This window comes from Penicillium rubens (genome assembly GCF_028828025.1).
Source record: "Penicillium rubens strain IBT 27055 chromosome Unknown utg000002l_segment0_segment0, whole genome shotgun sequence".
NCBI lineage: Eukaryota > Fungi > Ascomycota > Eurotiomycetes > Eurotiales > Aspergillaceae > Penicillium > Penicillium rubens.
The window spans coordinates 6900245-6925528 of NW_026890600.1; the positions used below are offsets into that span (position 1 = coordinate 6900245).

At 47.8% G+C, this 25284-nt stretch overlaps 12 protein-coding genes across 12 annotated transcripts; 5 read left to right on the forward strand and 7 right to left on the reverse strand.

Moving 5' to 3' along the window:
* Nucleotides 1-842: 842 nt before the first annotated feature.
* On the forward strand, nucleotides 843-1733 carry N7525_005086 (fungal specific transcription factor domain-containing protein; the record flags this gene model as incomplete). Its single annotated transcript, XM_002565156.2, has 3 exons — nucleotides 843-1483; nucleotides 1535-1649; nucleotides 1698-1733. The coding sequence occupies 3 exons, from the start codon at nucleotides 843-845 to the stop codon at nucleotides 1731-1733; spliced, it is 792 nt and encodes a 263-aa protein (XP_002565202.2).
* A 961-nt stretch (nucleotides 1734-2694) lies between these two features.
* Nucleotides 2695-4063, reverse strand: N7525_005087 (glycoside hydrolase family 3 protein; the record flags this gene model as incomplete). Its single annotated transcript, XM_061213276.1, has 2 exons — nucleotides 2695-3255; nucleotides 3284-4063. 2 exons carry the CDS (start codon nucleotides 4061-4063, stop codon nucleotides 2695-2697), a joined length of 1341 nt encoding a protein of 446 aa, XP_061070297.1.
* A 999-nt stretch (nucleotides 4064-5062) lies between these two features.
* On the forward strand, nucleotides 5063-6857 carry N7525_005088 (MFS transporter; the record flags this gene model as incomplete). Its single annotated transcript, XM_002565154.1, has 4 exons — nucleotides 5063-5178; nucleotides 5248-5522; nucleotides 5580-6451; nucleotides 6525-6857. The coding sequence occupies 4 exons, from the start codon at nucleotides 5063-5065 to the stop codon at nucleotides 6855-6857; spliced, it is 1596 nt and encodes a 531-aa protein (XP_002565200.1).
* A 588-nt stretch (nucleotides 6858-7445) lies between these two features.
* Nucleotides 7446-8837, forward strand: N7525_005089 (adaptin-binding domain-containing protein; the record flags this gene model as incomplete). Its single annotated transcript, XM_002565153.1, has 3 exons — nucleotides 7446-8295; nucleotides 8374-8697; nucleotides 8758-8837. 3 exons carry the CDS (start codon nucleotides 7446-7448, stop codon nucleotides 8835-8837), a joined length of 1254 nt encoding a protein of 417 aa, XP_002565199.1.
* A 923-nt stretch (nucleotides 8838-9760) lies between these two features.
* On the forward strand, nucleotides 9761-11053 carry N7525_005090 (uncharacterized protein; the record flags this gene model as incomplete). Its single annotated transcript, XM_002565152.2, has 3 exons — nucleotides 9761-9797; nucleotides 9852-9932; nucleotides 9987-11053. 3 exons carry the CDS (start codon nucleotides 9761-9763, stop codon nucleotides 11051-11053), a joined length of 1185 nt encoding a protein of 394 aa, XP_002565198.2.
* Nucleotides 11054-11224: 171 nt separating this feature from the next.
* On the reverse strand, nucleotides 11225-11906 carry N7525_005091 (uncharacterized protein; the record flags this gene model as incomplete). The annotated part of the gene is made up of 3 exons (XM_061213277.1): nucleotides 11225-11298; nucleotides 11370-11688; nucleotides 11808-11906. 3 exons carry the CDS (start codon nucleotides 11904-11906, stop codon nucleotides 11225-11227), a joined length of 492 nt encoding a protein of 163 aa, XP_061070298.1.
* Nucleotides 11907-15463: 3557 nt separating this feature from the next.
* On the reverse strand, nucleotides 15464-16188 carry N7525_005092 (Hpt domain-containing protein; the record flags this gene model as incomplete). The annotated part of the gene is made up of 3 exons (XM_002565149.1): nucleotides 15464-15872; nucleotides 15937-16100; nucleotides 16156-16188. 3 exons carry the CDS (start codon nucleotides 16186-16188, stop codon nucleotides 15464-15466), a joined length of 606 nt encoding a protein of 201 aa, XP_002565195.1.
* Nucleotides 16189-20084: 3896 nt separating this feature from the next.
* Nucleotides 20085-20912, forward strand: N7525_005093 (protein tyrosine phosphatase-like domain-containing protein; the record flags this gene model as incomplete). The annotated part of the gene is made up of 3 exons (XM_002565147.1): nucleotides 20085-20569; nucleotides 20643-20782; nucleotides 20839-20912. The coding sequence occupies 3 exons, from the start codon at nucleotides 20085-20087 to the stop codon at nucleotides 20910-20912; spliced, it is 699 nt and encodes a 232-aa protein (XP_002565193.1).
* A 362-nt stretch (nucleotides 20913-21274) lies between these two features.
* Nucleotides 21275-21753, reverse strand: N7525_005094 (uncharacterized protein; the record flags this gene model as incomplete). Its single annotated transcript, XM_061213278.1, has 2 exons — nucleotides 21275-21664; nucleotides 21712-21753. 2 exons carry the CDS (start codon nucleotides 21751-21753, stop codon nucleotides 21275-21277), a joined length of 432 nt encoding a protein of 143 aa, XP_061070299.1.
* A 25-nt stretch (nucleotides 21754-21778) lies between these two features.
* On the reverse strand, nucleotides 21779-22146 carry N7525_005095 (uncharacterized protein; the record flags this gene model as incomplete). Its single annotated transcript, XM_002565145.1, has 2 exons — nucleotides 21779-21885; nucleotides 21945-22146. 2 exons carry the CDS (start codon nucleotides 22144-22146, stop codon nucleotides 21779-21781), a joined length of 309 nt encoding a protein of 102 aa, XP_002565191.1.
* A 798-nt stretch (nucleotides 22147-22944) lies between these two features.
* On the reverse strand, nucleotides 22945-23282 carry N7525_005096 (uncharacterized protein; the record flags this gene model as incomplete). The annotated part of the gene is made up of 3 exons (XM_002565144.1): nucleotides 22945-22961; nucleotides 23020-23203; nucleotides 23268-23282. 3 exons carry the CDS (start codon nucleotides 23280-23282, stop codon nucleotides 22945-22947), a joined length of 216 nt encoding a protein of 71 aa, XP_002565190.1.
* A 522-nt stretch (nucleotides 23283-23804) lies between these two features.
* Nucleotides 23805-25265, reverse strand: N7525_005097 (uncharacterized protein; the record flags this gene model as incomplete). The annotated part of the gene is made up of 1 exon (XM_002565143.1): nucleotides 23805-25265. One exon carries the CDS (start codon nucleotides 25263-25265, stop codon nucleotides 23805-23807), a length of 1461 nt encoding a protein of 486 aa, XP_002565189.1.
* Nucleotides 25266-25284: the final 19 nt, after the last annotated feature.

Consider the following 25284-nt stretch of genomic DNA (forward strand, 5'->3'; position numbering starts at 1 on the left):
CTAATCCTTCATCGTCAAATGTGCCAACCAGGAACACGTTCGCCGCTCCCTTGGCCCCATTGAGACAACATCTTGCTTGTTTGGATGATCGACCTGAGCGGCCGGGGCCCGATGGAATTCAAGATTCCCAGGATAGCCGCTGGGAAGCGGTTCTTCAACGCCCGTTTCCGGAGCATGATGCTGTAGCAGCAACTGATACTTTGTCTCCCTTTTCAATTGGCCCTAGTATCTCGCTGCAAGATATCATCGGCATTTTACCCTCTCGAACCATCTGCGACTGCTTGGTTTCTCATTTTTTCAATCACATCTCGGCTCTGTTCCCCATTCTACATGGCCCAACATTCCAGAAGCAGTATGTTGCCTTCATGCAACATCCCTATGAAGTTGATCTCTCTTGGCTGGCTTTACTATTTTCCATGTGCTCTTTGACACTAAATACTATGGAGCCCAGTGATCCCAGACTGGTTGATTTATGGCCAAAAGGGTCTGACTCCAAGGAGCAAGAGGCTGTGGCTTTGTCCCGTCGGCTTCAGCAAACTGCGATGGTCTGCCTTTCACAAGATCAATTTTTTATCCGACATAAACTCAGCACATTCGAGGCCTTGCTGATGGTGATATATAATCTTTCCCATAATGAGTCTGTCGATCAAGGATGGGCATTGTTGGGTATGGCGTTAAACATCGGCATAGCCCTACGGTGCAATGTTGATTCCCAGGGACTTAACCATCTCGAGACTGAGAGACGTCGACGCTGCTGGGTTGGTATCTTGACGCTACATACTTACCAAGCCATTCTCTTTCGGGATATCGACATGTCATTCCTACTTGATATAAAGACCACAATGCCCGCGGATGTCAACGATGCTGATATTACGCAAGAGGGGATCTCGCGACCATCTAGTGCACCCACACAGATGTCCGTGATGATGTTCAAAGTCCAGCTTTTCCGGATCTCCACGCAGATCTGTCACCACATATCTGGTCCCTCGCGACTTGAGATAGAGCCATTGAACGAATTTGATGCAACAATCGCCGAGGAACAACAGAGATGGGACTCGGCATATTTAGTGGATGGTGCTCCAAACATATTAGACTCCAGTTACGCATATTGGTGCATTCTACAAACCTACGCACATCAACTTTACCTTCTTCTACATCGTCCTTTTCGCCATTCTCGGTCACCACACTTCCTTGCCACATCCAGGGAGAGGTGTATAGCTTCCAGTGCCGCCTTAATAGGCATCCATCGTCAGATCTACGAAGTTCCACTTCTTCGACCCTATCTCTGGTTACTTAGAGGTGTTACAAGCCTAAAGGCACTTCATGCTGCAGTGGCTCTTAACTCGTGCCTTTTAGATATGTCACCGTCTTTTGAGTCAGGCTTGTATCGGGAAGAGTTGAACAAGCTCGTACTTCGAATGGAGAACCTTTCTCGTCGAAGCGCCATATGTTTGAAGGCACATCGCTTACTTCTTCAATTACAGTAAGTTATACCTCATCGTGATGACAAGTTCGGCTCAATGACCTTTTCTAGAACTCAGTTCGGCGTTGAAAACCAGCAACTACCGAATTCGGGACCTCGGTGCGAGAGCACAATCGAAGACTGGACTGATATGCGGGAATGGTTTGGGGCGGATCTTTTCAACTGGGTAAGACATGCAATCTGTGATTTCTTGACTTGAGACTAACTTGTTTAGAACTTGGATAACGTTGGCAATATTCCTGTAGTTTGACGTTACATTTCCATTAGACGTGGGTAGTCCTTAAAATAACAAAGTTATGGACAGAGAGAATATTAAATAGCAACATGCAACTAATCGTTCCTTTGCTGCGTCCGACCAATGAATTCCAGAATATTTGCTGAGTGCCGTAGCCTGCATCGAGAGCACCAAGCATTGGCCTTATAAACTGACTGTGAATTGCCGTCCAAGGTTAGTTTTGCCTCTCTGTTGTTTTGTCTTGTACTTGTTTAACAAGACAAATAACGTCTTGAGATTTTCTACCCAGCTCGATCATACCAAAATGTTGAATAGCGTCTGCCAGCCATCAATGGACATGGCATAGAGGTTCCTCCCAACACCACTATAATTGGCTTACTTTACTGCTTTCTCCCACCTGGGCACTTTGGAGTACTATGCTGCAAGTAGGACTATGCACTGGAAATCTCTACAAAGGTTGTTTTACAAGTCAATCTAATACTTTCACGTATTTCACCTGACACATGTTCTTGACTCTAAATTACTAGAGGACATGATCCAGCGGGGGAGTAAGTTGATTGCTGGACAGGAGTTTCTTTATGTGTAAACCAGAATACTATTGAGACCTTGTCTCTTATTATTCTTGAGGGCTACATGCTACCAGGGATATGAAGGAGAAAGTAAAGTGTGATGATGAATCTATGGACAGGAGGCTGTATATGAAGCCTCCGAGAATGGCAAACGAGACAAACTAGGCAAATGCTCAGTCTGCACAGAGACAAACGCATCCCATGTATGTCAACAATTATGCTATTATGCCTTCTAGATATCTAGTTTGCCTTCCAGTAATTTGGTTTCAGTGTCAGAGCCAATCCAAATATCACGTTTACCGCGGGCCAGGTTCCAAGTCCTATCACTTTGACGCCAGAAGCTGAGCTGTTTTTTAGTGACCTCGAATGTAGCTGTTCTAGTAGCCCCTGGCGTAATTTCCACGTCATTAAATCCGACAAGGGTCAAAACAGCAAACTGCACCCCGGGGTATTCGGAGCTTGCATCTTGAGGAAGTCCGATGTGGACTGGGAACGTCCACCCCAGTGCGGGAGCCGGTATTGGTGATATCAACAGAAACCTTGAAGCTGGATCCCCGATCTCTTTCGATTCTGAGATTTTTGTACTCGAAACGAGTGTATGATTTTCCAAACCCGAATGGGAAGAGGATACTTGTATTGGTGCTGAGATACCACCGATAAGCTGAGTTCATCCCCTCGGAAAACAAAGCGGTCCCGGTTTCCGTATTCATGCGCTCCGGATACGCCGGGTTTCTGGTGACGGTGGCATCAACTGAGCTCGGATACGTGAGAGGTAGTCTGCCCTCAGGGTTGTGGTCCCCAAAGAGCAGCGCTGCTGTAGCACGGCCGCCTTCTTGGCCAGGATTGCCCATCCACAGAACAGAGGAGACCTGGTCTAACCATGGCATCAGAACTGGATCGGCGTTGTTGAGGACGACCACCGTTCTAGGGTTCACTGCGGCAACACAGGAGATGAGCTCGTCGAATCCCTGTGTCAGCTTAGAGCACAGACCAGACCATTTCGGCGATAAAATCGAGGTCCGAGGCGGTGACGACCCAGTCAGTCTCCCCGTCTTTCTTTGGTCGAAGATAGACATCTTCGAATGGTACCCGGAGGCTTCCGGTGACCTGCTCCGTTTTTGGAGCAGGCTTTCGCACGAACTCCATCTGTTGACAAGGGAACGGACGCTTAGTGGCCTCTCCCATCTTCCACTGTTTCATGGAGACCCTTCCAGCAGGCTCGAATATTTCGACAGAAATAACAACGTTGACATTCTGCGCAGCTTGGATCAACCAGAATTTAACATCGTTTTCAAGGTCGCTCCGAGTCTCGGCATATCTGACTTCGAGGACGACTGTCGGCCAGTGTCTGTTCAGGATTGAGCGGATCGGAGTGAATGCTGAATCTGGCTTTTTGTTCTTACCCCCAGGCCCTCTATAATTCATCGGGCTGCCATCGGCCCTAATCTCGCAGGAGACGACTCCTATCCAACGGTCGAATATTCTTTCAAACGCTCGGCGCGCTGCTGCATGGGCAGGGGACTCCATCTCGAGAAGCAAGTGGTTGGTAGAAGGTTCGTAGGCTTTGACTGATGTTGCGAGTAGTTTTTCTCTTTGTTTGGGGTTCTCAAAACAATCGAAGAAGGTACGCTCATCCACAATAAAAATAATATAAGGGTTAGATGAATACCTATTCCCTTCATATTTCTCTACTTCCTGATCTAAAATCTGAAGACAATCCTGCACTCCCTTAAACTCGTATTTTGGGGTAGGAGGGAGCACGTCTTCGTAGAACATGATGGCGATAAAAGGCAAATTTTAGGGTAATGGCATGATAAAATGCAGGCTTTCCTTAGGAGATATATAACTATATAGCTAATAATACGTTGCTACCTGACTAGGTCAGTATGATATAACTAGTTGGCCGTCTTACCACCCGGTGGTCATTTTTGCATCACCTTCCTACCCATTTTTATACCACAATACGATGCCTAAAAAAGCCCAAAATTCAGAAGGTGGAATTCAAAAGGCCGTGCACGAGAATTCTCAGTTTTGTACTCGACATTGTACGCATTCACGGTCGCAAAACTCATTCCGATCGTACCGATCTTACCAAAACGCTCAGTCCAATTCAAGAAAAGGCACTTGTTAGCTGGATTAAATGCTAGATAGCAGTTTAGTTCAACCTACCCCTAAGGAGATTGAGAGCTCTGCAAACTACCGTCGGTTATACCCAGGTATATCGCTTTGTTAAAATATTACCCCCCGACATTAGCTACTATACCAAAAACCTAAGGAAAAGGTCTCGAGTGGAAATTGGGGGAACAACTGTTGAAGTCAGAAGTGGAGGATGTGTCATTTTGGTCCATTCCACAGGTCATCAGATTCTATATATAATATCATCAAGAACTTGATCAGACGGAGAAGTAGTGGGTGATGGAAGTCCGATGCAATTCGGACGAAACTATTTAGGGCCGGGATTGAAGTACAATCTATCGGAGAAAAGTGTGGCGGTTCCCACCTATGTCCGATGCGAAGATCAAATCCATTCGGACTTTGCTGGTGCAAGTGGACAAAATTGATTTATCGGTGGAGCTAGGCCACGATCCACAGCCATATTATCATTGAGAGAAGAAAAATGAAAAAATGAAAAAAAAAAAAAGACGCGTAAAGCCTTAAAGCCGGTATCTTTACAGCTCAAATATAGTTAAAAATCCTTATGGCTGTATAATCGCAAACTACCCGGGCCTTTTCCTTCCACAATCTTCATTGCCGGTCTTCTGGTATTTCCCTGCAATGGAATCTCTCTTTCAATATCAACGTATCCGACGAGCTGTTCGTGGGCAACTAGCGGAAATCAAAGAAAAATGCAGCTGTGAGACCTATACACCCGGGTCACCACATAGCTCGACGTAAGTGATAGCTCAACGAAGCCTTGCAGATATATATCTTGCAATCCATGCTCATATTCAATTATACAGCTGTCAGTCAAGCAATGTTTGGCTTTCTATTCCGCCGAAGCAGTTCTCGCTCCAGGAAAAATCTCCCATCGATTCCCCTATCATTGTGGACTGGGATGGTCAAGATGATCCTTTGAATCCTGCAAGTCAGAGCGTGTCGCGAAAATTGTTTATGACCTTTCTAGTCTCTTTGCTTGCTTTTTCCGTAACCGCCACATCGGCGATTGATGCTTGCGGTATCCTACAATACAGTGAAGACTTCAACGTATCCGAAGTAGTCGGATCTCTTGCGACAGGTAAGTACAGGCCTCTAAGATGACTATCACCTTTCCACAAGCTGACTGTGCCAATAGCTCTATTTCTGGTCGGTTTTGGGAGCGGCTCCCTCCTTTCAGGCCCATTCTCCGAGACATTTGGCCGGAACGCCGTCTACCTGATAACTATGGTCCTTTTTCTGATTTTTATCATGGCCGCGGGACTCGCCCCAAACATTCACAGCCACCTGATCTTTCGTTTTCTCGCTGGTTTCTTTGGCTCTACTCCACTCAGCTGCGCCGGAGGTACAGTAGCTGATTTGTGGAATCCAGTACAAAAGACATACGCTTTTCCAGCCTATGCTATTCCATCATTTCTGGGACCGATGGCCGGGCAGATAATAGGCAGTTATATTCCTGTTAATCTAGGATGGCGTTGGCTTGAGTGGATAATGCTTATTATGGGAGGTGCGATTCTTGTCATCGTTCTTCTCTTCCAGCCAGAAACATACGGACCTCTCCTTCTGTATTGGAAAGCAAAGATCCTCCGTGAAGAAACTGGGGACAAGAGATACAAAGCTCCGATGGAGATGAAAAACGAGGCTCTGGGCCCGCGACTGCTGGCCTCGGTGTATCGGCCATTTGCGCTGGTTTACTCTGAGCTGATTATCATCTTGATGTCGCTCTACCTTACCGTTGTCTATATTGTCCTCTTCACCTTCCTGGAGGGATATACATACGTTTTTGGTCATACATATGGGCTTTCACAGCAGATGACTAGCATACTCTGGGTTGGGATGCTATGTGGAATTCTTCTTGTTAGCTTCTTGGTTCCGGTAGTATACTCTTGGACTGCCAAAGAGTACAAGAAGACTTCTAGTATTGCTCCTGAAATGCGACTGTGGTATGCCATGCTGGGTGGTGCTCCAGCAGTGCCAATAAGTTTGTTCTGGATGGGTTGGACCAGCTATGTAAGTACCATTGCCCACCACTGGTTCATTATTGTTTCATTCGCTGACTTTCACTCTCGATGCCGATGTTCAGCCATCCATCTCGATTTGGTCTCCTCTCATTGCATCCGCCGTATTCGGATACGGAATTACTGCTATTTTCGTCTCCGCGTACATGTATATCATAGATTCCTATGGTGTATACTCAGCATCTGCATTGGGGTTCCTTGTTTTTACCAGATATGTGGTTGCAGGCGGCATGACGGTTGCTGGTGGACCTATTTACCGTTCTATCGGTGTTCATTACACGCTGACCATCTTGGGGGCCATCAGTACTGCCATGGCCGCAATCCCGTACTTGCTTTATGTGTATGGGCCGAGAATTCGGAAATACAGCAAATTTGCTGTTAACGTCGGTGCGGATTAATGCTTGGAACTCGGTAGGTCTCATGTGAAGAGCGTTGCTGGGAAGCATAAATTTATGAGTCGAGCAGAAGAATGTTAATTAGATATCGGATTGGAGTCATTTGAGCAATAGAATGGACATTTCATACACGACGAAACACTCCCTAATCTTATGTAGTAATCGTATGGATCCTGCGGGCCTACTGTTCATCTCAGAACGGTCTTTTCATAGCATCATATTATCCTCCAGAATAGAATACCGAAGCCAGGGTGACTGGCCTTGAAACGGTGGTGTAGATTTATACATCAAACCTTGGTGGAAGCACACTTTGATTATCTAATGTCCCGTGACCAAGTCGGGTGTTCTCATTTTTACGCAGGGATCAAAAAGCGGCAAGATTTGAGCCCCAAAATGGGAAAGTCCGAGTCAGGCATTATCCGGTCATATTATCTATCCACTTGTTTTTTGTCCATGCGGGGGAGAGTTAGCCTCCTCAATACACTGTCTTCTCCGACTAAACACTACCAATGGACTGGACCGGGCACCACCTGACTTAAGTCTCCTAAGAATAATCTCAAACTCCCAATTGTCCCCAGAAAAACCGCCATCATGACCCATTCAGCGCCCGCATCCAACCCCGCAAGCTCCGCGAAGTCCAAAGTGAAGAATATCTCCAATCCGCGCCGTCTCCTAATTCTCACACCAACCTCCCAATCCCTCGCAATAATTCCGCCGCTCCTACACTCCCTAACCGGCGTGCCCGTCCTCGACCCGCCACAGCAGCCAGCCCCTTCACCAACCTCAAGCTCAATACCCCCACCACCGACAAGCACCTTCGCCGGCTATACAACCCACAGCCCTCTTCGGCTCGAAACAAAATACTACACAACAGAAGTTCCCGTCTGGGTTGACGAGATTCCACTTGCCATTCACGGCACAGATCCCCAGCCTAGCTCGACACCAACCCCAACAGCCGAGCAATGGAAAACCGACTTCCTAAGCTCAGAAGCCGAGATTGTTCGCGAAGCTGTTGGAGCTCTCGTCGTCTGCGCGCACACTCCTAGCGATATGACACCTCCCCCGGGCTCCAATACAGACACAGACCCCGCGGAGCGGCCCGACGTGCGCGCACTGCGCGACCTGATGCGCGGTATTGGCGCTGTCAAGGAGCGCATTGACGAGGAGCGCGGCGGACTCGGTGATGTTCCTGGTGTGTTTGTGTTGATTGGGGGGAGGAAGGGTGCTGCGGGTGTGGGTGCGCGTCAGCAAGGATCCAAGGATCCCGATGCAGATCTGGGGCTTGGTGTTGACGATGGGGATTTAGGTGGGGGTGAGACTGTGCCGTTTTCGGTTGGGTGGTGGGAGGATCAGTTCTTTGATATGGGGCTGTTGGGGTGGGAGGTTGTTGAGTGGGATCCTAAGGAGAATTCGGAGGTTGAGACGAGGAATCAATATGGGGGTGAGTTTACCAAGCAAGGTTTTCTGATTGGTTGGGTGGCAAGGTTTTGGACTTTAGCTGACTTTATGCCATTACTAGAACGTGAAGGTATGCCTCGTATAAAAGAGGTTCTTGAGACTCATGACTGGTCTATGGCTGGAGATAACTCTGGCTTTGACGGAGATGATCCTGATATGGATTCTGAGGATGATCTTCAAGACCAACTATTAGGTCTTGGTAGCTCTCGTGGGTTTGGTGATGAGGTCCATGAATTAGAGCGCGAAATGTTCGGTTTGCGAATGGCAATTGAGCGTGGAGGAGGCGATGGCGATGAGAGAGATGACTCTGATCATGATGATGGCGAGGATGAGATTGATGTCGAGAGCATGGAGGCATTAATGATGCGCATGCAGGCAATGAAAGGTATGATTCTTGATTCCTTGGCTCGCTATAGTTGACTTTGGTACTAACTTTGACTATTAGATATGAGCTCTGAGCTTCCGGAGGGCGAACGGAAACGATTTGCTGCGAAGGCCGTGCAAGATATCATGCGTGAGCTCTGAGATTGCTGGTTACTCTACATAGATTCTAATCTAGATATTGAAGGATATTGAATAATCATACTGCACTCCACTCGTAGACTTGGGCAGCATACTCTAAAAGAAACATTCAAAAAGACATGACAAGGTACCTAAATGAGATATAGATCCAGCACTGCCACAAACCGAGCCACACCCAAAGTGCCGATCCGATCCGTGCACATCTCTGACGTCAGGATATTCCAGCCCAACTTGACAAGCTTGGAAAATGAGCTGTGTTTTTGTACGTGCATTATCCTGGCTTCTTGCTTGGACTCTTAGACCCCTACATCATATTCCCCATTCTCCACACGTGTGCTCAAAAACGCCGCTTCGTCATGCCTTAGTCTCCTACGCGAATACAACCTTATTCAATTCCTACAGTCTACATATTCCCTCCCATTTTACATGCGACGTGAACATACACAATAACCAATTGGGAGGACAAAAAGACCTTTCCTTTTTAAAATGCATCTTCCGGCACGGAATTGCGCCCCTGTGTTGTCGGCGGCGACAGGGAGGATATCACTATCACAATGCAGTGCCCCGTACTCCTCGTTAGGAAGGATTGGTTCGGCGGGGCTCAATTGCTGGGCTGGGAATCACTCTGTCGGCTCATCTAGACATATCCGTTCATTCTCGGGGAGGCACCTCGGCAGGGGTATTGGTCTCGGAGCTTCTGGTGCATCACCGGCAACGAAGCTGTATGCTGGGCTGACTGCAGTTCCACGAGACCATCATGCCTGGATCCAGGCAAGGAAATTCAGCAGTGCAGACCATACACAACTCCGAGGCGACAAGCAGAAGACTGAAGAGCTTCTGGAGAAGTTTGAAGTTCAGGAGGGCAGTCAAGCAGCTTGGCCTCAGCGGGCAGCTCCTGGGGAGAATGGCGAAGGGGGAAGTCTCCGATGGAAGGGGAAAAGTGGCCTGAAAGGATGACCAAGGGTAAGAAAGTGTTGGTATCATTGGTTAAGTATCAATGCTGACTTTTGGAAATAGGTAAAATGTTGACGACGCCATCGCGGCTTTTCAAACTGATCATTCCTTTAACGACCATCATAAATGAAGACCATGATAAAGGTATGTCGACCTACAACATAATTCTTTGGACCATTATGCTAACTGCCAGATTAGAAATCGAACCCATAGCTATCCTTGTCCATCCCCAACAACCACTATCATACCTAGAGCGTCTAATCCAGTCAGAGCTACCCCCAATCAAAGGCAACACTGGCAATCTTCGCCCACCAGCCATCTCCTTCATCGCACTCCAGCGCGACGACAACGCCATCAAGCCCAAAAAACGAATCGAAGACGAGATCGACCTACAAGGGAAGCAAAACCAAAACAAAGAAACAGACTTCGTCCCCGGCAACGACGGCGTTGGCGGCAGCAAACCCCTCAACGGCCGCTCACCGACTCAGCACCGCCGATCCCGAGAAGAAGACGCCGAAACCTACAGTTACCCCCGCAAAACGAACGGCGGTCCGCCCCGAGACGGCGAACCCGAGCGCTTCGTGCGCTGGTCACAAGCCACAGAGATAGGCGACTTCATCCGGGATGCAGCGCGCGCAGGCGAGTTTATCGTGTCTATCGAAGGTGCGCCGTCCGGTCTAAGCCAGCTCCGCGTCACGGTGCCGTCGTTCAACGAGCGCACGTATTACCTGCGCATGCGATTGCGCAAGCTCTCGCGACGCATCCAGGCCATGGCGAATGTGAAAGAGGAGTGTGATGCGCTGGCGCATCGGGGTGCGCAGCGGGTTGCGATTGGCGGATTTGGGATTCTTACCATTTGGTGGTTTACGGTTTATAAGTTGACATTTGGGACTTCTCTCGGGTGGGATACTATGGAGCCAGTGACTTACTTGGTCAGTTTGTCTACCTTGATGGGGGGTTACTTGTGGTTTTTGTATCACAATCGGGAGATTTCTTACAAGTCTGCGCTGGATTTTACGATCAGTGCGAGGCAGAAGAAGCTTTATCAGTTGCATCAGGTTGATTTGCAGCTCTGGGAGTCCTTGATTGATGAGGGGAACTCGCTTCGTAGGGAGATTAAGAATATCGCGGCTGAGTATGATGCTGAGTGGAATGAGCGGGCTGACGAGCACGACAAGCGTGTGACGGAGGTCTTGAAGTCAGAACGTGGAAAGCATGAGAAGAAGAAGGATTCAGGCGATAAGAAAGACGAGGATGACGATTGATTGTTTCGATCTACTTGCCATTCTACCTAGATGCATGTATTTTGCATTGCATCGATAGTCTTAAGAGTTTCATACTTCAATTATACAATAAGATATTAAACAGCATGGATATGAAGCAAAAAGCAGAGCACAAAAAGCAAAACCCTAGAAAACACCTTCAATTCCAAAAAATCACAGCGTGCCATTGCGCACAGGATCGTAGTACTTCTTCGGCTGTGTCGTCTCCTCCGGCCTCGTACGTTTATCTATACCCATATATCAGCACCACCTTCACCAATAAACCTGGAAGCAGCCAAAAAGAAGGTGTAATACATACCAGACTCCGAACCAGCACCCCCAACCTCCCCCTTCCTCCTATTCCGATTATTCCTCACATCCCGAGACCGAAAAACACTATACAACAACCACCCAGCGACCCAATTCGGCCCGTATTCGCCATTCGTCGCCCCGCGCTCGAACAAGCCGCGCACGAGTGGCGGCGCATTGTGACAGATCTCGAGGATCCCCCAGCGCTGGCAGTCCGGGCGGATATGGTGCCAGAAGAAGGGGGGCCGTGTTGCTGGGTCGGCGCGCACGTTGTCCAGCAGGTTGGAGGTATCGGCGTTCATGCGGTTGTAGACAATAATTGCTTCATCCTGGGGTGGGGTTAGAGAGTCCTTCGAATATCTGTGGTGTATTTGTATATGGGAGATGGGAGAGGGAGAGGAATATAAGGGAAGAAGGTAAGTGTTAAAGATTCGGCTGGCACACTTACTCGCATGGCGCGGTAGTATTGCTCATGATGCGGATCCTGTGGGTTTAGGCCCAATGCATGCATGAATTCTTCTTTGGATACTCGAGGTCCGACAGGCATTTTGTTGGATTCAATATTCTTCGATTGGATGGAGGGATATATTCAATGTGATCGAAGAGTAGAATCAAGCTTGTATATCAGCCGTGAAATCAAGACAAAGAAAACGATCTGCGAATATGAATATGAATTTCAAAGTTGAAGAACTAAACTCACAGCCCGTGCCATCGCCAGGCTTTATATCCCTTTCCCCTCCCATTCAAACAGATCTCAATGGCGCGGAAACCCATCTAACGGTCGTTGGCTGCGAATTGCATGGCGCCGAAGCCGCGGTGCCGATACAATCAGAGACGTCTATGCCGGAATGAAGCAGAGCGAACGGACAGCAAGACAAGAGACAGAAACAGGCGCAATCAGACCAAGCGGGGAATTGGGGAAATGGGGCAAAGGACGAACCTGCAATCAAATCGATATAGCACAAGCCCAAGGACCCGGAGCAGAGCAGGGATCTAAGGGAGGTACTTCGAGGCTAAGACAATACCTCTAACCCCCCATCTGCAAATAAAGATTATTATTGTTTCTTTTGTGCATGCATGACCAACAAAGAAGATAAAAAGGGAGGGCACGAGGCCAGTGTTGCAGTTGAGGTATTCTTTTTGGTTATTCCGTGATTTTTTGTCTCTCCGCGCTTACGATTCTCTCGCTTGGATTAGACGCTACTGTACTTCTTGCAGGATTTGTGGAGTCGGGTGGTACATGTACAATGTGCGTGTGGGTGATCACTGCACACCCGTTGATATACAACCCCGGACTACGTCAAATGCGGTCCGGGCTGGAGTACTTCATTTTTAGTGGATTGGCGTGTGCAGGGTGAGTAAACCGTTGGGGGCCGGAATCTAACGAATAGGGCTACGGCGTTGTACTACGGTCTTTCTCTGTGGGAAGTAGGCTGGGGGCATGAAGCTTCGATATGGCAAACGAGAGCGCGTTTACTATTATAGAAGAGAGGGAGGGGAAAGAAGAAAAGGAGAGGGAAGTAGTACAGAGCCTCCTATTCCTACCCTCTACCTATCACTCACCCTTTCGAAAAGAAAAGAAAAACGTATTGCGAGCCAAGGTGACAAGTCGAATAAACCGAGACAATCGCAAACAGAGTCATCGTGGACCCAGAACTCGGGATCGAGGACTGAGCGCAAAGATGGCAGGCTAAGTGGTTTGGTTTTGGTATATCGAGGGCGACTTACTGAGCTCAGGTTCGCTATCCGAGACAGACGGGTAGAGATATGTATGCTTGCATGCATGAGAAAGGGGTGTGTTTTCTAGGCCAATTTGTATAATGTACACTGCCCGGAGTACACACTACCGGATCCACGTCGAGGTCCCCATCCGACCTAGTAATAGGCAGGTAATCCACAGAGAAAGCTAGTATCTCTGGATGCTAATCTCGTTTCCACTCACCTGTACGCATCCGCCGTTAAGGAAGTCGACAGCTTTAGCTCAACAGAACCAGATCCGGAAAGACCCATTCTCGACTGAAGACATCCACTGTGTGGAGCGAGCCAGGAGAATCAGACCGTGCATCTCGAACCCGCCGTCGAGGCCCACTGAAACCCAACCCAATAACAAGCGAAATATTCAAGCCACCCTTGCTAGCCGGGAATAAAGCCAAATAAGGCACATGTGCCTACCCGTCGGCTTGCGGGCATCCTGCAGAAAAGCAACGCTCGTTGGTTATCTTGTGTGACCTGCCAGGCCGGAGTCCGGGCCAGGATGCAATTAAGCACAATTTCGACAGACCTGAACCCGAATCGGTGCTGTTGCTTGCATCTGTATCGGCTCTTGGAGTTGAGCGCGTACTTGCGTCCCGTTGCGGGGAAAGGGGTTCCGGTTGGCAGATGGCCTGACTCGATTCAATCTCTCGTTTGCGATGGGTGCATATGCAATGGGAGGATGGTTGAAGACGAGCAACGTGGCAACGAGTACGGCAGATTGTTTGGATTGGCATCTATCATTTTGAGCGGACTCCGAGCGACAAAGTGCCTTTGTAACTCGATATGGTTGAAGATACACCTGCAGCTGGTATATGTACCGAAGGCTAGTTTGGCGACTAGCAAGTGGCGACTAGAGCAACTAGATATATCATGAGGAGGAAAGCGACGCGTAAATACTGACAGGAGGGCCTGCCGTGCAATATCCGGCTCCACGGAGCTTCTCCTCGTTGGCGCACCGATTAAAGAACGGATGTCACATTGTGCACAAGATGAGGGCCAACCAAGGCGGATTATCTCTCCATCGCGATTTGAATCTCACTGCATAATCCCGCCGCATTGCATACTGGCACGGACTGTTGAGAGATCGAGCTTTGGCTGGGATGACCAGATCAAGGAGATATGAGGAGTATCTGCATCTGCCGTATTAAACCGTGACTTGGAAAAGAATAGCGCTCTCTGGGGCACTTTGTGGGACTTAGGATTTACAGAGCGTGCAATAACTCAAGCTAGTCAAACCAGCAAAATCTCAGCTTCAGCAATATGTGAGCGCGCCGTTGAAAGTCGCCGGCGTCGCACCATCTCCATACTGCAGGCCCCCGGTGCCCGTTTACCATTCGCCATTAGCCATGCAAGAGCGGATGCGGATGCAGATGCAAATGTGCAGGATTTGCTGTCAGTTGGGGTGAATAGTGGAAGAATGGATATGTTGCCTTGATCAAGCGCGCGCACACACACACACACACCAGAACTTTCGATTAGATCGGATCTCACCAGTTAATGAGTTCCACCTATTTGGAGCGATGCTGTCCGATCTTTGGACGATAGATAGACAGCCGAGTGAATCGGGCATGGGAAGGAGAGTAAGAGTGAACAGACTTACCCTCTGCTGAATGTCACGGCAGGTCTAGCAGATTAACACAACCTATCGAGGAACGATGGAAGACAAGATATCCGAGACTAAGTCGACTATCCCGCATCGGGCAAAGTATAAAGTTCCAAGGTTGAGTCAAGCTTCCAAGGTTATCCGGGGGGACCCCAGAGGCCCACGCAAGTGGCTGAAGGTAAAAAGCTTTTTAGAGCGCCACTTCTCGGTTTGGAGTTAGCTGATTCTCAGGAAATACTTAACCTTGCTCAAACTATTCAGGCACATTGGCTGATTACTTTGGCTACATATGTATACTTCTTACTTCTGACGTCCCTGTGCCTACTTCTCGCGTTACACGTACTTCAATACTGACTGACGCAATGCTTACTATACGACCCACGAAACAACCTTGGAAAAGGCGTAGGTTAAGAGAAAACAGGGCCTGACAGAGGCACTCGGATTTCCGTATGTCGCTATTGTTCAAGACTCCTCGGAATCGTCACGATTCTCGCGCCTGCACCTACGTGACAGACCAGGAATATCCGTTTCCACACCAGTGTCCGGGCGGGAGGGGGAGATATGGTGGAGGTTGTTATGTACGTGTCAAGAAAGCCAGAAAAGCCAGGGTCGGAAGGGATGATAAGAGGGAGTGAGTGAAAAAGGGCAAAGGGGGGAAATGAAAAAGAAAAAGCCATTTGCCATGCTCCATCCGTCGCTAAAAAGAAAAAGGGGAGGGAGGGATATCAACCAGTCCGCATGACCGCTTATTTCGAGGCTTCCTTGGGCTCCTTAGTCTCCTTGGACTCGGTAGCCTTCTTGGACTCGGTAGCCTCCTTCTTGGGCTCTTCCTTGGGCTTTTCTTCCTTCTTCTCCTCCTCCTTGACTTCCTTCTCTTCTGGCTTCTCTTCTTCGTCCTTCACCTCCTCGCCGTAGTATCGGCGGAGGAGCTTCTCGACCTTGCGATATTCGACCTTGACTTCATCCAGAGTCTTTTTGATGGCCTTGAGGCAGGTCTCCGTGTCCGGTTCGTCAATAAGACCTGTCTCATCCTTGTGGGCGCCGAAGTTTTGGATCTTCTCGCAGCCCTCCTTGACCTTGACAAGGCCCAGTGTGGCTGATGAGCCCTTCAGGAAGTGACCGAGGGCAGAGAGTTCAGCAAGGTTCTTGTCATCTCTGTTGTGCAATGATTAGTAAAAGGACAATGACCGCGAATTCCTGCAAGTAAGACATCACTCACATTTCCTTTTGTATCTTCTTGAAGGTGTTCTCGGCCTGGTCAAAGAAACCGTACACGATGCTCTTGCTGAAGTCGCGGTCCTCCTCATCATCATCCATCTCAAGGATCTGTTCGAATGTGCTCTCGTCGAGGATTTCCTTGTGATCAGAGAGCTTGGGCGGGCCCTAGACTCGGATGTCAGGCCGAGGAACCTTCGAGCACGGGCCAAGTAGTACTTACCGACTCGGCCTTTTTAGTATCGGCTGGTGCCATGGTTGTGTATGTGTATGTGTGTGTGCGTGAAGGAGATGCTTAAAGGAGTAGGCGGGAGCAACCTAGTGCAATGCGCAGATCGTCACAATCGTAGGATGGAAATGGGTTCGATTTCTCCGGTCTGATGCCCAGCCAATCCAGATGGAATATGAGGGGATCTGCTTGCAAATCCCAGTCAGCTCAGATTCATGCAACAGATCCAGATCTTGGACGGATGGAGTGTGGCAAAACAATGAATGTGAGGTCTTGAATGTAAAGATCAACGATGATACAACAAGGACGTCAGAATAGCAAGATCTGCACACAACGCATATGTCGTCTTACAAAGCCAGCAGGTGTTACGGATCCAGGAACCAAGGTAGCAAGGGAGCTGTCAACGACAATATGAGCGGCTCCGGGTCTATGGCCAAGGGGAAGAGGCTGGAACCGAGGCGAAATTCAGCCACCAGATTGAGTGATCAAGATAGCGACCAGGTCTGGGTAAAGGGAAAGTCAAGAAAAGATTCGAGGGGAATAGAGGGGTAGTACACAGCAGGGCTTGGAGGGGGAAAGAATTAGAGGAACCAGATGTGGAGGTGGTATATGGGCTAGAGGGAACAAACAGGGCCATTCAGCGCATATACTCGGACGGTAATCCAGTCACAGCCTTGTAAACAAGGACTAGCGCATCGCAAGAGCTGCAGCCCCAAAAGCCAGGGTCTCCACTTGACAGGGAATTGAAGACAGCGAAAATAGGAAGATATTCGAAGAGAGAGGGGCAGATAGGAAAGTCCATCCCACCTATAATATTTTTCTTTCCCTCTCAGTTTTGGAGATGACCACGTACCGAAAAAGGAGACAATAGATCCCAAATAGGAAAAGGAAAAGGAAGGAAAAAAAACGTTGAAAAAAGAAAAAGATACGAAACCAGAGGAAGTCAAAGAAGACGAGGGGGGTGGGAAGAGAGGAAATCGGAGGGGCCGAGAAAGCGAAGAGAAGGTGGGTAGGTCAATTCCAATCCGAAGGGAACCAAACTAACAGATGGGAATTGGAGGTCTTGGGGGAAAAGATATCAGAGAAAATTGTGAAAAATTGTGAAAAATTGCCAAAAAATAAAACAACGGTTGTTCATTTCATACTCACTTGAATATTGTATGTCGGATATATAAAATCAGTAATATTTGGTATTAATCCCACGTTCCTCTCATTTGGCGTTGAACAACTCGGAAACATTGCACTGGAACTATAGTATGTTATATTATTAGCTACAGTATATACGATGGTTTCTAATTGCACTCGTTCTTCCTGAAAACGCGATTATCTTCTTTTTCCGTCAAGGTCTCTCAAAAAGCAATTCTATAGACGTCCGACACCATTAGTGCAATCTTGTACTCCGTACGGAGTACACTTTGCTTTTTCGACTTGCTTTTTCTCGGTTAAATCGTACGTTATCATCTTAAATTTCCAGCCACACAGTCCCGACTGTTATCTCTGGATCAAATTCCACCGTGCTCCGTTCATGAGTCTAGTGGAGTACGACCGTGGCATCAGTTCTTCAACTGATGGGTCCGGGAAGAAAATGCACGGAATGAACGGGACAATCCCTCGGTGACCTGCTGTAAGTGTACTGGATAGTACGGGTTTAGTGGAGACTGATAGGGTATAAAAAAAAAACAAAATGATAAATAAAAACGACACGTTTTCTGACCGCAAAAAAGAGGGCTCCTATACCCATCTGGCAGCGGGAAGGAGGGCCCAGCAGGACGACATCATCGGACCGCCGATCCTAGCACGGAACGTCATTTGGTCTTCTCCCAAGCGAAATTTGGAAGTTTGGACGGTCACACGTGGAAACATTTGGGAACCCATTTGGGGGAAATGGCAATGGCCTTTTTCCTTTTGTCCCTGGGGCCATTCTTTGGAGAATCACCTTTTTTTTTTCATGGCTGTACTGCTTGAAAACAGAAAAAAACAGAAAAAAAAAACACCCTGTCCTAGCAAAGTTTTAGCCGCAAAGGGAAAAAAAAGGAAAAAAAGACAAGAAAAGAAGGTAAGACGTAATAATCCCGGCTCTCACAGCAGGGAAACACGATCGACTTGGGCCAAGTGCGCAGATAGGACTTGATTCAGTCGGTCTGGGCCCTCAAGGACCGTGTCCAGTAACTCAGAAATTGTTCGTTCTGCTTGTTGCATAGATTCCACCATCTGAGTCGGTAACAGTGAGTTGAACCAATGTGTGAGCTCACGGCTCCACGGCTCTTTTTTTCCCCTTCTCGAGAGGGGAAGAAAGGGGGGTAATATTGTTGGGCTAAGACACGAGGGAATATGCTGTCACCGGTGACGATTGGGTGTTTTGGTGTTCCTTTTATTGCTTTTTTTCTGGTCGAGCTTCACGGTTCGGGTTCTCCTATGAAAGGACTGGTGTATACAACATAGGTTAGATATATACTCCGTATATCAATTGAGGTCGAATATGTCCATCGCGAGCCGCAGCCATCTTTGTTTATATAGAGAAATGGGGGCGTGCATCTCCTTTCCCCTGGTATTTTTTTGCGCGAAGTGGTTGGCACTAGCACATTCTCTATCATTACCCACCAATGAGATGATGGCATAGTTGCCATGACATCATGCGATGGGGTAGTAGTTCCACCCACACCAGCCGCTGATGTCATTTTAGCGTCACAGCAATATACGGCTACGTTAATTACAGCAAATTACAAAATAACATACTCCGGGATGTTTACTTCAATGTTTCTACTTGGTGTACCCTAATAATTCTGTACAAGGTTTATTTAGCAGATTGTATACTTCTCACCCCAAGTGCTGACAGATCCTTCCATCTCCTCAAAAGGCTTAAGGCATACACAGGGCGACATATGTTGTAGTGGCCCAGCCCATGATGTCAGTTCGCATACGTGAACCCACGGTTCCATACAACATGAGAATGGCTGCTGTAGCACCAAATACAAATGATGCAAATTATATGGAGTTCCTCGCCTTTGGTAATTAACATGCATCACGGTCCATTCATACCGGAGAATCAACCGGACAATAAATTGAAGTACTTCTGCTGAACGTGGGGCCCTCGCTAAGCTCACCGAGTAACTCCTTAAATTAAGCGCTGTCATCTCGAATCTGAGCAATCACATCCAACAACAATCCCTCCGATATCTGCCCGTCTGTCCATCTAGCCTTTCGGACATACCACCCAAACCAGTCAAGCCCAGAATAGGCCAGACTACGCATGTGTGCTGCCGGCAATACGAGATGGCAGCCAGCCTCTTGCAGTAGTCTGGACTAGATCGTGCAGTTTCACACCGCGGAGTCAGCTAGTCTTTGTATCCCTGGCAGCCAAGAGCTCCTCCATAGGAAGCCATCCGCTTCGCTGCCGGCCCATGTACTCGATTGCCTGGAGCGAATCACATCAAGCCTGTTCCTCGGCAGAGAGCTTCTAAAAATTGTTCGCATAATCCAGGCTTGCAGAGAGCATTTATCCGGATGCGACATTTCGACTACGGATTATATTCGGAGTGAACAACAAAGCGACTGCATGGGTGCTTTCTTAAAAGGGTGATTGGCTAAGTAGCATGTAGCGCCCGACTACTCCGTACTGATAACATAAAATCTATAGCGATGCTCATATACCCTCAATAAATAGTGCATTACCAAGAAGCCTAATGAACAACAAAATAAAGATGTGCCATACCCCAGATCCCAAACACGCTTTGTCTCCACAGCTTCTTCGCGGGCTCTAGGGCTCTTCCAGAATGCTTACGTAAGGAACCGCGACCTCGGTCCCTTTTTTTTTTTGTTGATCGCGAGCTTCCCAACCAAATCAACATTTCTAGTTCCTCCATCCAAGGCAACATCACCACCAATTCTCCCACGAGACCGACGAGAAACGACCCCGGTCAAAAATGGCCTCAACCAAAACATCAAGCGCCCCGCGCTCCGGCTCCTCAGGCCTAACAAAATCCTACCTCTTCACCTACAACACCCTCAACCTCCTCGCCTGGGGCACCTGTGTCGTCTACACGGCCTCTCTCCTCCCAGCCAATGTATCGAACCAAACCCTCCCAAAGGTCTTCGGCCAGACCTTCTCCCCGCTACTGCTGGCCACGCAGACCCTCGCCCTGTTAGAAGTTGTGCACAGTATTGTGGGCCTCGTGCGCGCGCCCTTCATGACGACTGCCATGCAGGTTTCTAGCCGGCTGCTGTTGGTGTGGGGGATTATGGCGCAGTTTGGTGGGGAGATTGTTGGTGCTGGGCAGGATACCCAGCTGGGTGATTATGCGTACCTGGGGTGTGTTTTTGCTTGGGGAATTACGGAGGTTATCCGTTATGGATTCTTTGCTATTACCTTGTCTGGGAACTCGGTTCCTAGCTGGTGGACCTGGTTGCGGTAAGTTTTGGTCTTTTTTTCTTTCTGACGAGGCTACCGTGTTCAACGGGCTGATGGGTTTCGCATTGAACAGATACAACACTTTCTACGTTTTCTACCCCATTGGTATCTCTAGCGAGTGTGCACTCATCTTTCAGGCCCTTGGTCCTGCTGGCGAGCTGAGTCCGCTTTTCCGTTACCTTTTGATCGCGATTCTGGTGATCTATGTACCTGGTATGTTGTTCTTTCTTATGAGGTGTTTGTATTATCAGTTACTGACTACCTACTAGGTTCTTATATCCTGTACACCCACATGATTGCCCAAAGACGCAAGATCATGCGCGGCAAGAAGAGAGCTGATTAGACAGATTAGCTGCCCGCAGCTCAACATAAACTTGAATAAACCGAGTGGGTAACCAAAAGATGGCCTGGATCTATAGCCAGCTAATGCTCAAAGACAATTCAAGGGTCCATCATATTTAGGACCCGGAGATCCGATTCTCTGCGTCCAAAAGTAGGACTAGGATGTATTCTTCTGAATCTGCATTCGTAGAAACTGGACTTTGCGTCCCGCGAAGCTGTCTTTAACAACCCGTATGCGCTGTAAATATCCATGGGCCGGGCTTACAATCAGAAAACTAAGCATCACTCGCTAGCTCACTAGAAAGATCGTAAATAGAAATTCCGCGTGCTATTCGCTGTTGAAGGACATGATAACATCTCGACTTATGAAGTGTCCTCCACGCTTGACGAATTCCGAGATATCGGTGATGTCAACTCAACCCCTTGACTCCCCAACTTCCATAGATTTCGAGCTCCTCGACATTCCCGTAAATGTTCTATGAATTCGTCATAGGAGTACACTTTGTCCCGTAGAACACAAGCATTAGACTGAACCCTAGATGACCCCAGATCCTTTTCCAAAGCAATTTGACACCCACTACAGCAGACCCCAATCTGAGTGACGCCGCTTTCAATGTCGAGATAGGGCAAAGAGGTAGTCACCATATAACCAAGTAGCACTCTTCCCTTTGGCTGTGTCACTCGTGTCATCTCGTCTTCTTCATATAAGGATGGCCTGCTTGACAAGAGTAGTTTCTTCCTGATTTTCCTATGCTAGTAGTATCTAGTATTTCAGTATCGCAGCCCTCAACAACTATTACAATAGGCATAGATCTTCCTCCGCCGGGGACTCGTAAAGTCATAGTGTATCTTTAATTCGATTCTTCCCTAATTCGACTTCTTGGTCGTAACCTGCACTGGGCGACCCTCACGGCGTAGATATACCAGGTAGCCATAGCTACCAAGGGCGATAAGAGCAATAACGACGATGTTACCTTTTACAAGAACATTAGCTTGAGACTTTTCTCGGAATCATCACACATAAGAAACTTACTGGCGACGAATGCCCCGACCCCGCCTGTGGCTTCCAAGCTTCCCTTTAGCAGATGCTGTAGCATCTTAGGAATACCGGCGAAGAAGTCGGCAAAAGCTAGGAGTAGCTGATAGCCCGTATCCAGCGTACTCTTCACCACAGAGAATATCACCTCGAATATGGAGGTAAGGAGGTCCTTGATGGAAGTAATAATCGATGTCATTGTTGCTGAGACTAGCACTAAGAGGTCTTGTGCGACAATCGCGAGCGTAGTATTGTTTCTGTTTTAGTTTCTGAATTCTTAACAGTAGTATTTTGCAGGTGACTTCAAAATAAAAGAACACGTTTCGAATCCAGAGTGGCAAGTTTAGCCTAAGACCAGTTTTTGTACAAAAGTGCCTCCTTCCACCCGATGACGAAATGTGTGTATACCTAGGTAGAATTAGGGTTTTAGTGAGCATAACGGTACACAGTAGGATTGGGCGAAATTGTTTCGCCTCCTTATTTTCGGGTCTGTCACCTGGTTAGTTACTGATCACCGATGACGTGAATTATAACAACTTAAACCCCAGGTTTGAAAGTGACAAGTGGGTTTATCTGAGACCCAGCCGAATTATATCCTGTTCTACAATGATATGACGTCACATATGGATCCGATCAGATAAAGTCAACCCCCAGGTTTCCAAGATTCAAAAAGGTTGAAAGGTTGCTTTCTGGGTTCAATAGTTGTACACCTTTCTGCTAATAGTTTCTGGGGATATTGATTAGAATTAGGTGTGATCGATATCAGTCAACATAAATGTTCGATTACAGATATATAATAGTGATTTAAGGCAAAGGGAAGAGCAGGTCATACGCACATTGCGCGCAAGTTTCAGGACATATCAAGTTACATTCATTGGCATAAAGTCATTCGCAAATATTATACACATAAAGAGCTGTGTCTGCCCAGCACCTAGGTGCTAGCAAAAATGGTATCTCATATTCCACAGCGGTTCAATTTCCATCAGCACCCACCCGTTTAGTGCTTAGCGGCCTCTGCATATCATTAGCATTGATTCCATGCCACAGCCTTGTTTGGGTTCGACGATCTTACCCTTGTTAACGTCGGCCTTGGTGTTGTGGGACGCCTCGTCCTTCTTGTCGAAAACAGCATCCTTTGCGGCTTCAGCTCGGCTGCCCAAGCCAGCATCAGAATCCTTGGCGACATTCTTGTTGGCCTCCTTTGATGCCTGGGCACCACCGCCCTGGAGGGTCTCCGAGACGTAGTTAACGGCGTTCTAAAATTAAGGTGTTAGTACTTCAGAGAAGACAGCATTCACCCAGATATATGATGATGCGAACCTTGGCGGTTTCCATGATGTTGTTGTTAAAGAGGTTGTTGAAATGAGCTTGAAAGTCTCAGATGTTTGTTGATTTGAAGGTTTGTAGATTGTATGAAAGATGAAGTCAATGGCAGAAGCAGAAGGGGGCTACTTATACTAAATGGCACAGTGTCTGGTACCAGGGTTTAAGCTCTGACGTCATCAAACAAACAACTTTCCATGGAAGAGTCGACCAACTTCCCAGGTCGGTGATGTAACGAAAGGGAGGATTACTTGTTCTTGCATGTACGATGATGGAAGAGCCCACTTATTGGTTTGACCTACATTGTACAATTACAACATAATTTAGGTCGGGGTACGGAGTACTCCGTACATTGTACGCGTTTCCTTGAAATTGTGGAGCAACAGCCACAAAGTCAGGTCTTCAACGGTGTGGTCAGGGCAGATATCGACCTCACTATATTGTAATTAGTCAGTCTCTGTATTGTAGATGGTCATGGATATTGAGCTGGCTCATAGGTTTGTGGCCTTCCTTCCATCACAATTCAAAACGCAATCATTGTTGCACTGGTTCAGTCTGGAGACCAGGTAATGAATACATCCTGTCCAGCAGGGTGGGTGGATTGCTTATACCAGCGGTGATATCTTTGATCCATGCATTAATATCCGCGGCAGAGAATTCAAAGTCACATTCATTCACGGCACAGTCAAAGTCTCTTTTGACCTGGCTCTTATCAAAAACTTCCACCCATCCTGCGTCTAGTCTTCGCATCTCATCAATGAATACATCGCGTAAGAGAGTGGCTTCATACAGCCATAGCTGTTCAAGGTACAGTTCATTGGAACCTCCATCATCTTGGGATGGAGGGATAGGCTCTGAGCGTCGTGGTTTCTCGTCCAAAAACAAAGGATAGGAGCAGGCCTTCCATAAAGGCACCGCTGAAACACACTCCCAGTCTAGGAGGCCAGTCAGTTCTCCATTGTCATCAACGAGGATATTGTGTTTTGAGACGTCATGATGGAATATCATTGACGGCTCTGGGTCATGGTTGTGCATTGGAAAGACCAGAGGAAGAAGGGATTTGAGGTTGTCGATGATTTGCAGCGTTCTTGTAGCGTCTTCCACTTCGGCTTCACCGTCCCTATCAAGATCTCCAGCTGAATGTTTATTGAGAGCCGAATGACAGTCATTTTCGTTGAATAAGAGGCGAGACGTGATCCAGTCCTCACTTGAGCGAAATGGGCCTCGATGGACATCTTGGTGGATATGTGAATCCCATAAAAATTGCATAGAAACAATGCGGCCCACATGAGGTAAAGCCCATTCTGAAGAATCTTTGTCGGGGATACTCAGTAAGCCAACTCCCGAGTTCGCGCTCGTGGGTGCGCTATCACTATCTAAGGCGGGTTCCTTTGCCGGATCTGATATTCTGGTATCAATCAGCTGTCTAGTAGATGATGTTTCTTCACTCGATGTTGAATTTTCAACAACAGACGATTCGCCATAGATGTTTCCAATTCCACACAATTGATTTCGAAAAAGGCAAGCTGAGCCTGCGGCAAGCTTCCTAACTAGGCGTGCCTTCGCATCGAAAGAAAGAGACTGGTAAATTTCACCAAAGGGCTTTCCGGGCATTTTGGTCATTAGCATCCATTCAAATCCAATCAGATTGTCTCGAGACGGTTGGTGAGCGATAACTCTAGGAATTGGGAGGCTTGCGATACGGCGCACCCAATCCATTGTTACCACTTCACTCATGACTTTGTAACGCGGATCGACGGGCAATGAGACTCGCATGATAAATGGTTCATCATCTATGCTGACGTTGTAGATCTTGTTGAATCCACCCTGAACGAGGAAAGTCACTTCAACCGTGCTTGATGGCCGGAGCGACTGTACTGTCTGCTTTATAGCCCCAATGTCAGGTTCAACGGTCCATTTAGGGTTAGAACAAATAAAGTCTCCCTCCCATGCGAGACCGTAGAACTGTTGTTCCTGTGGTTCTAGTGGCTTCATTTTTGGTAGGGTGATTGGA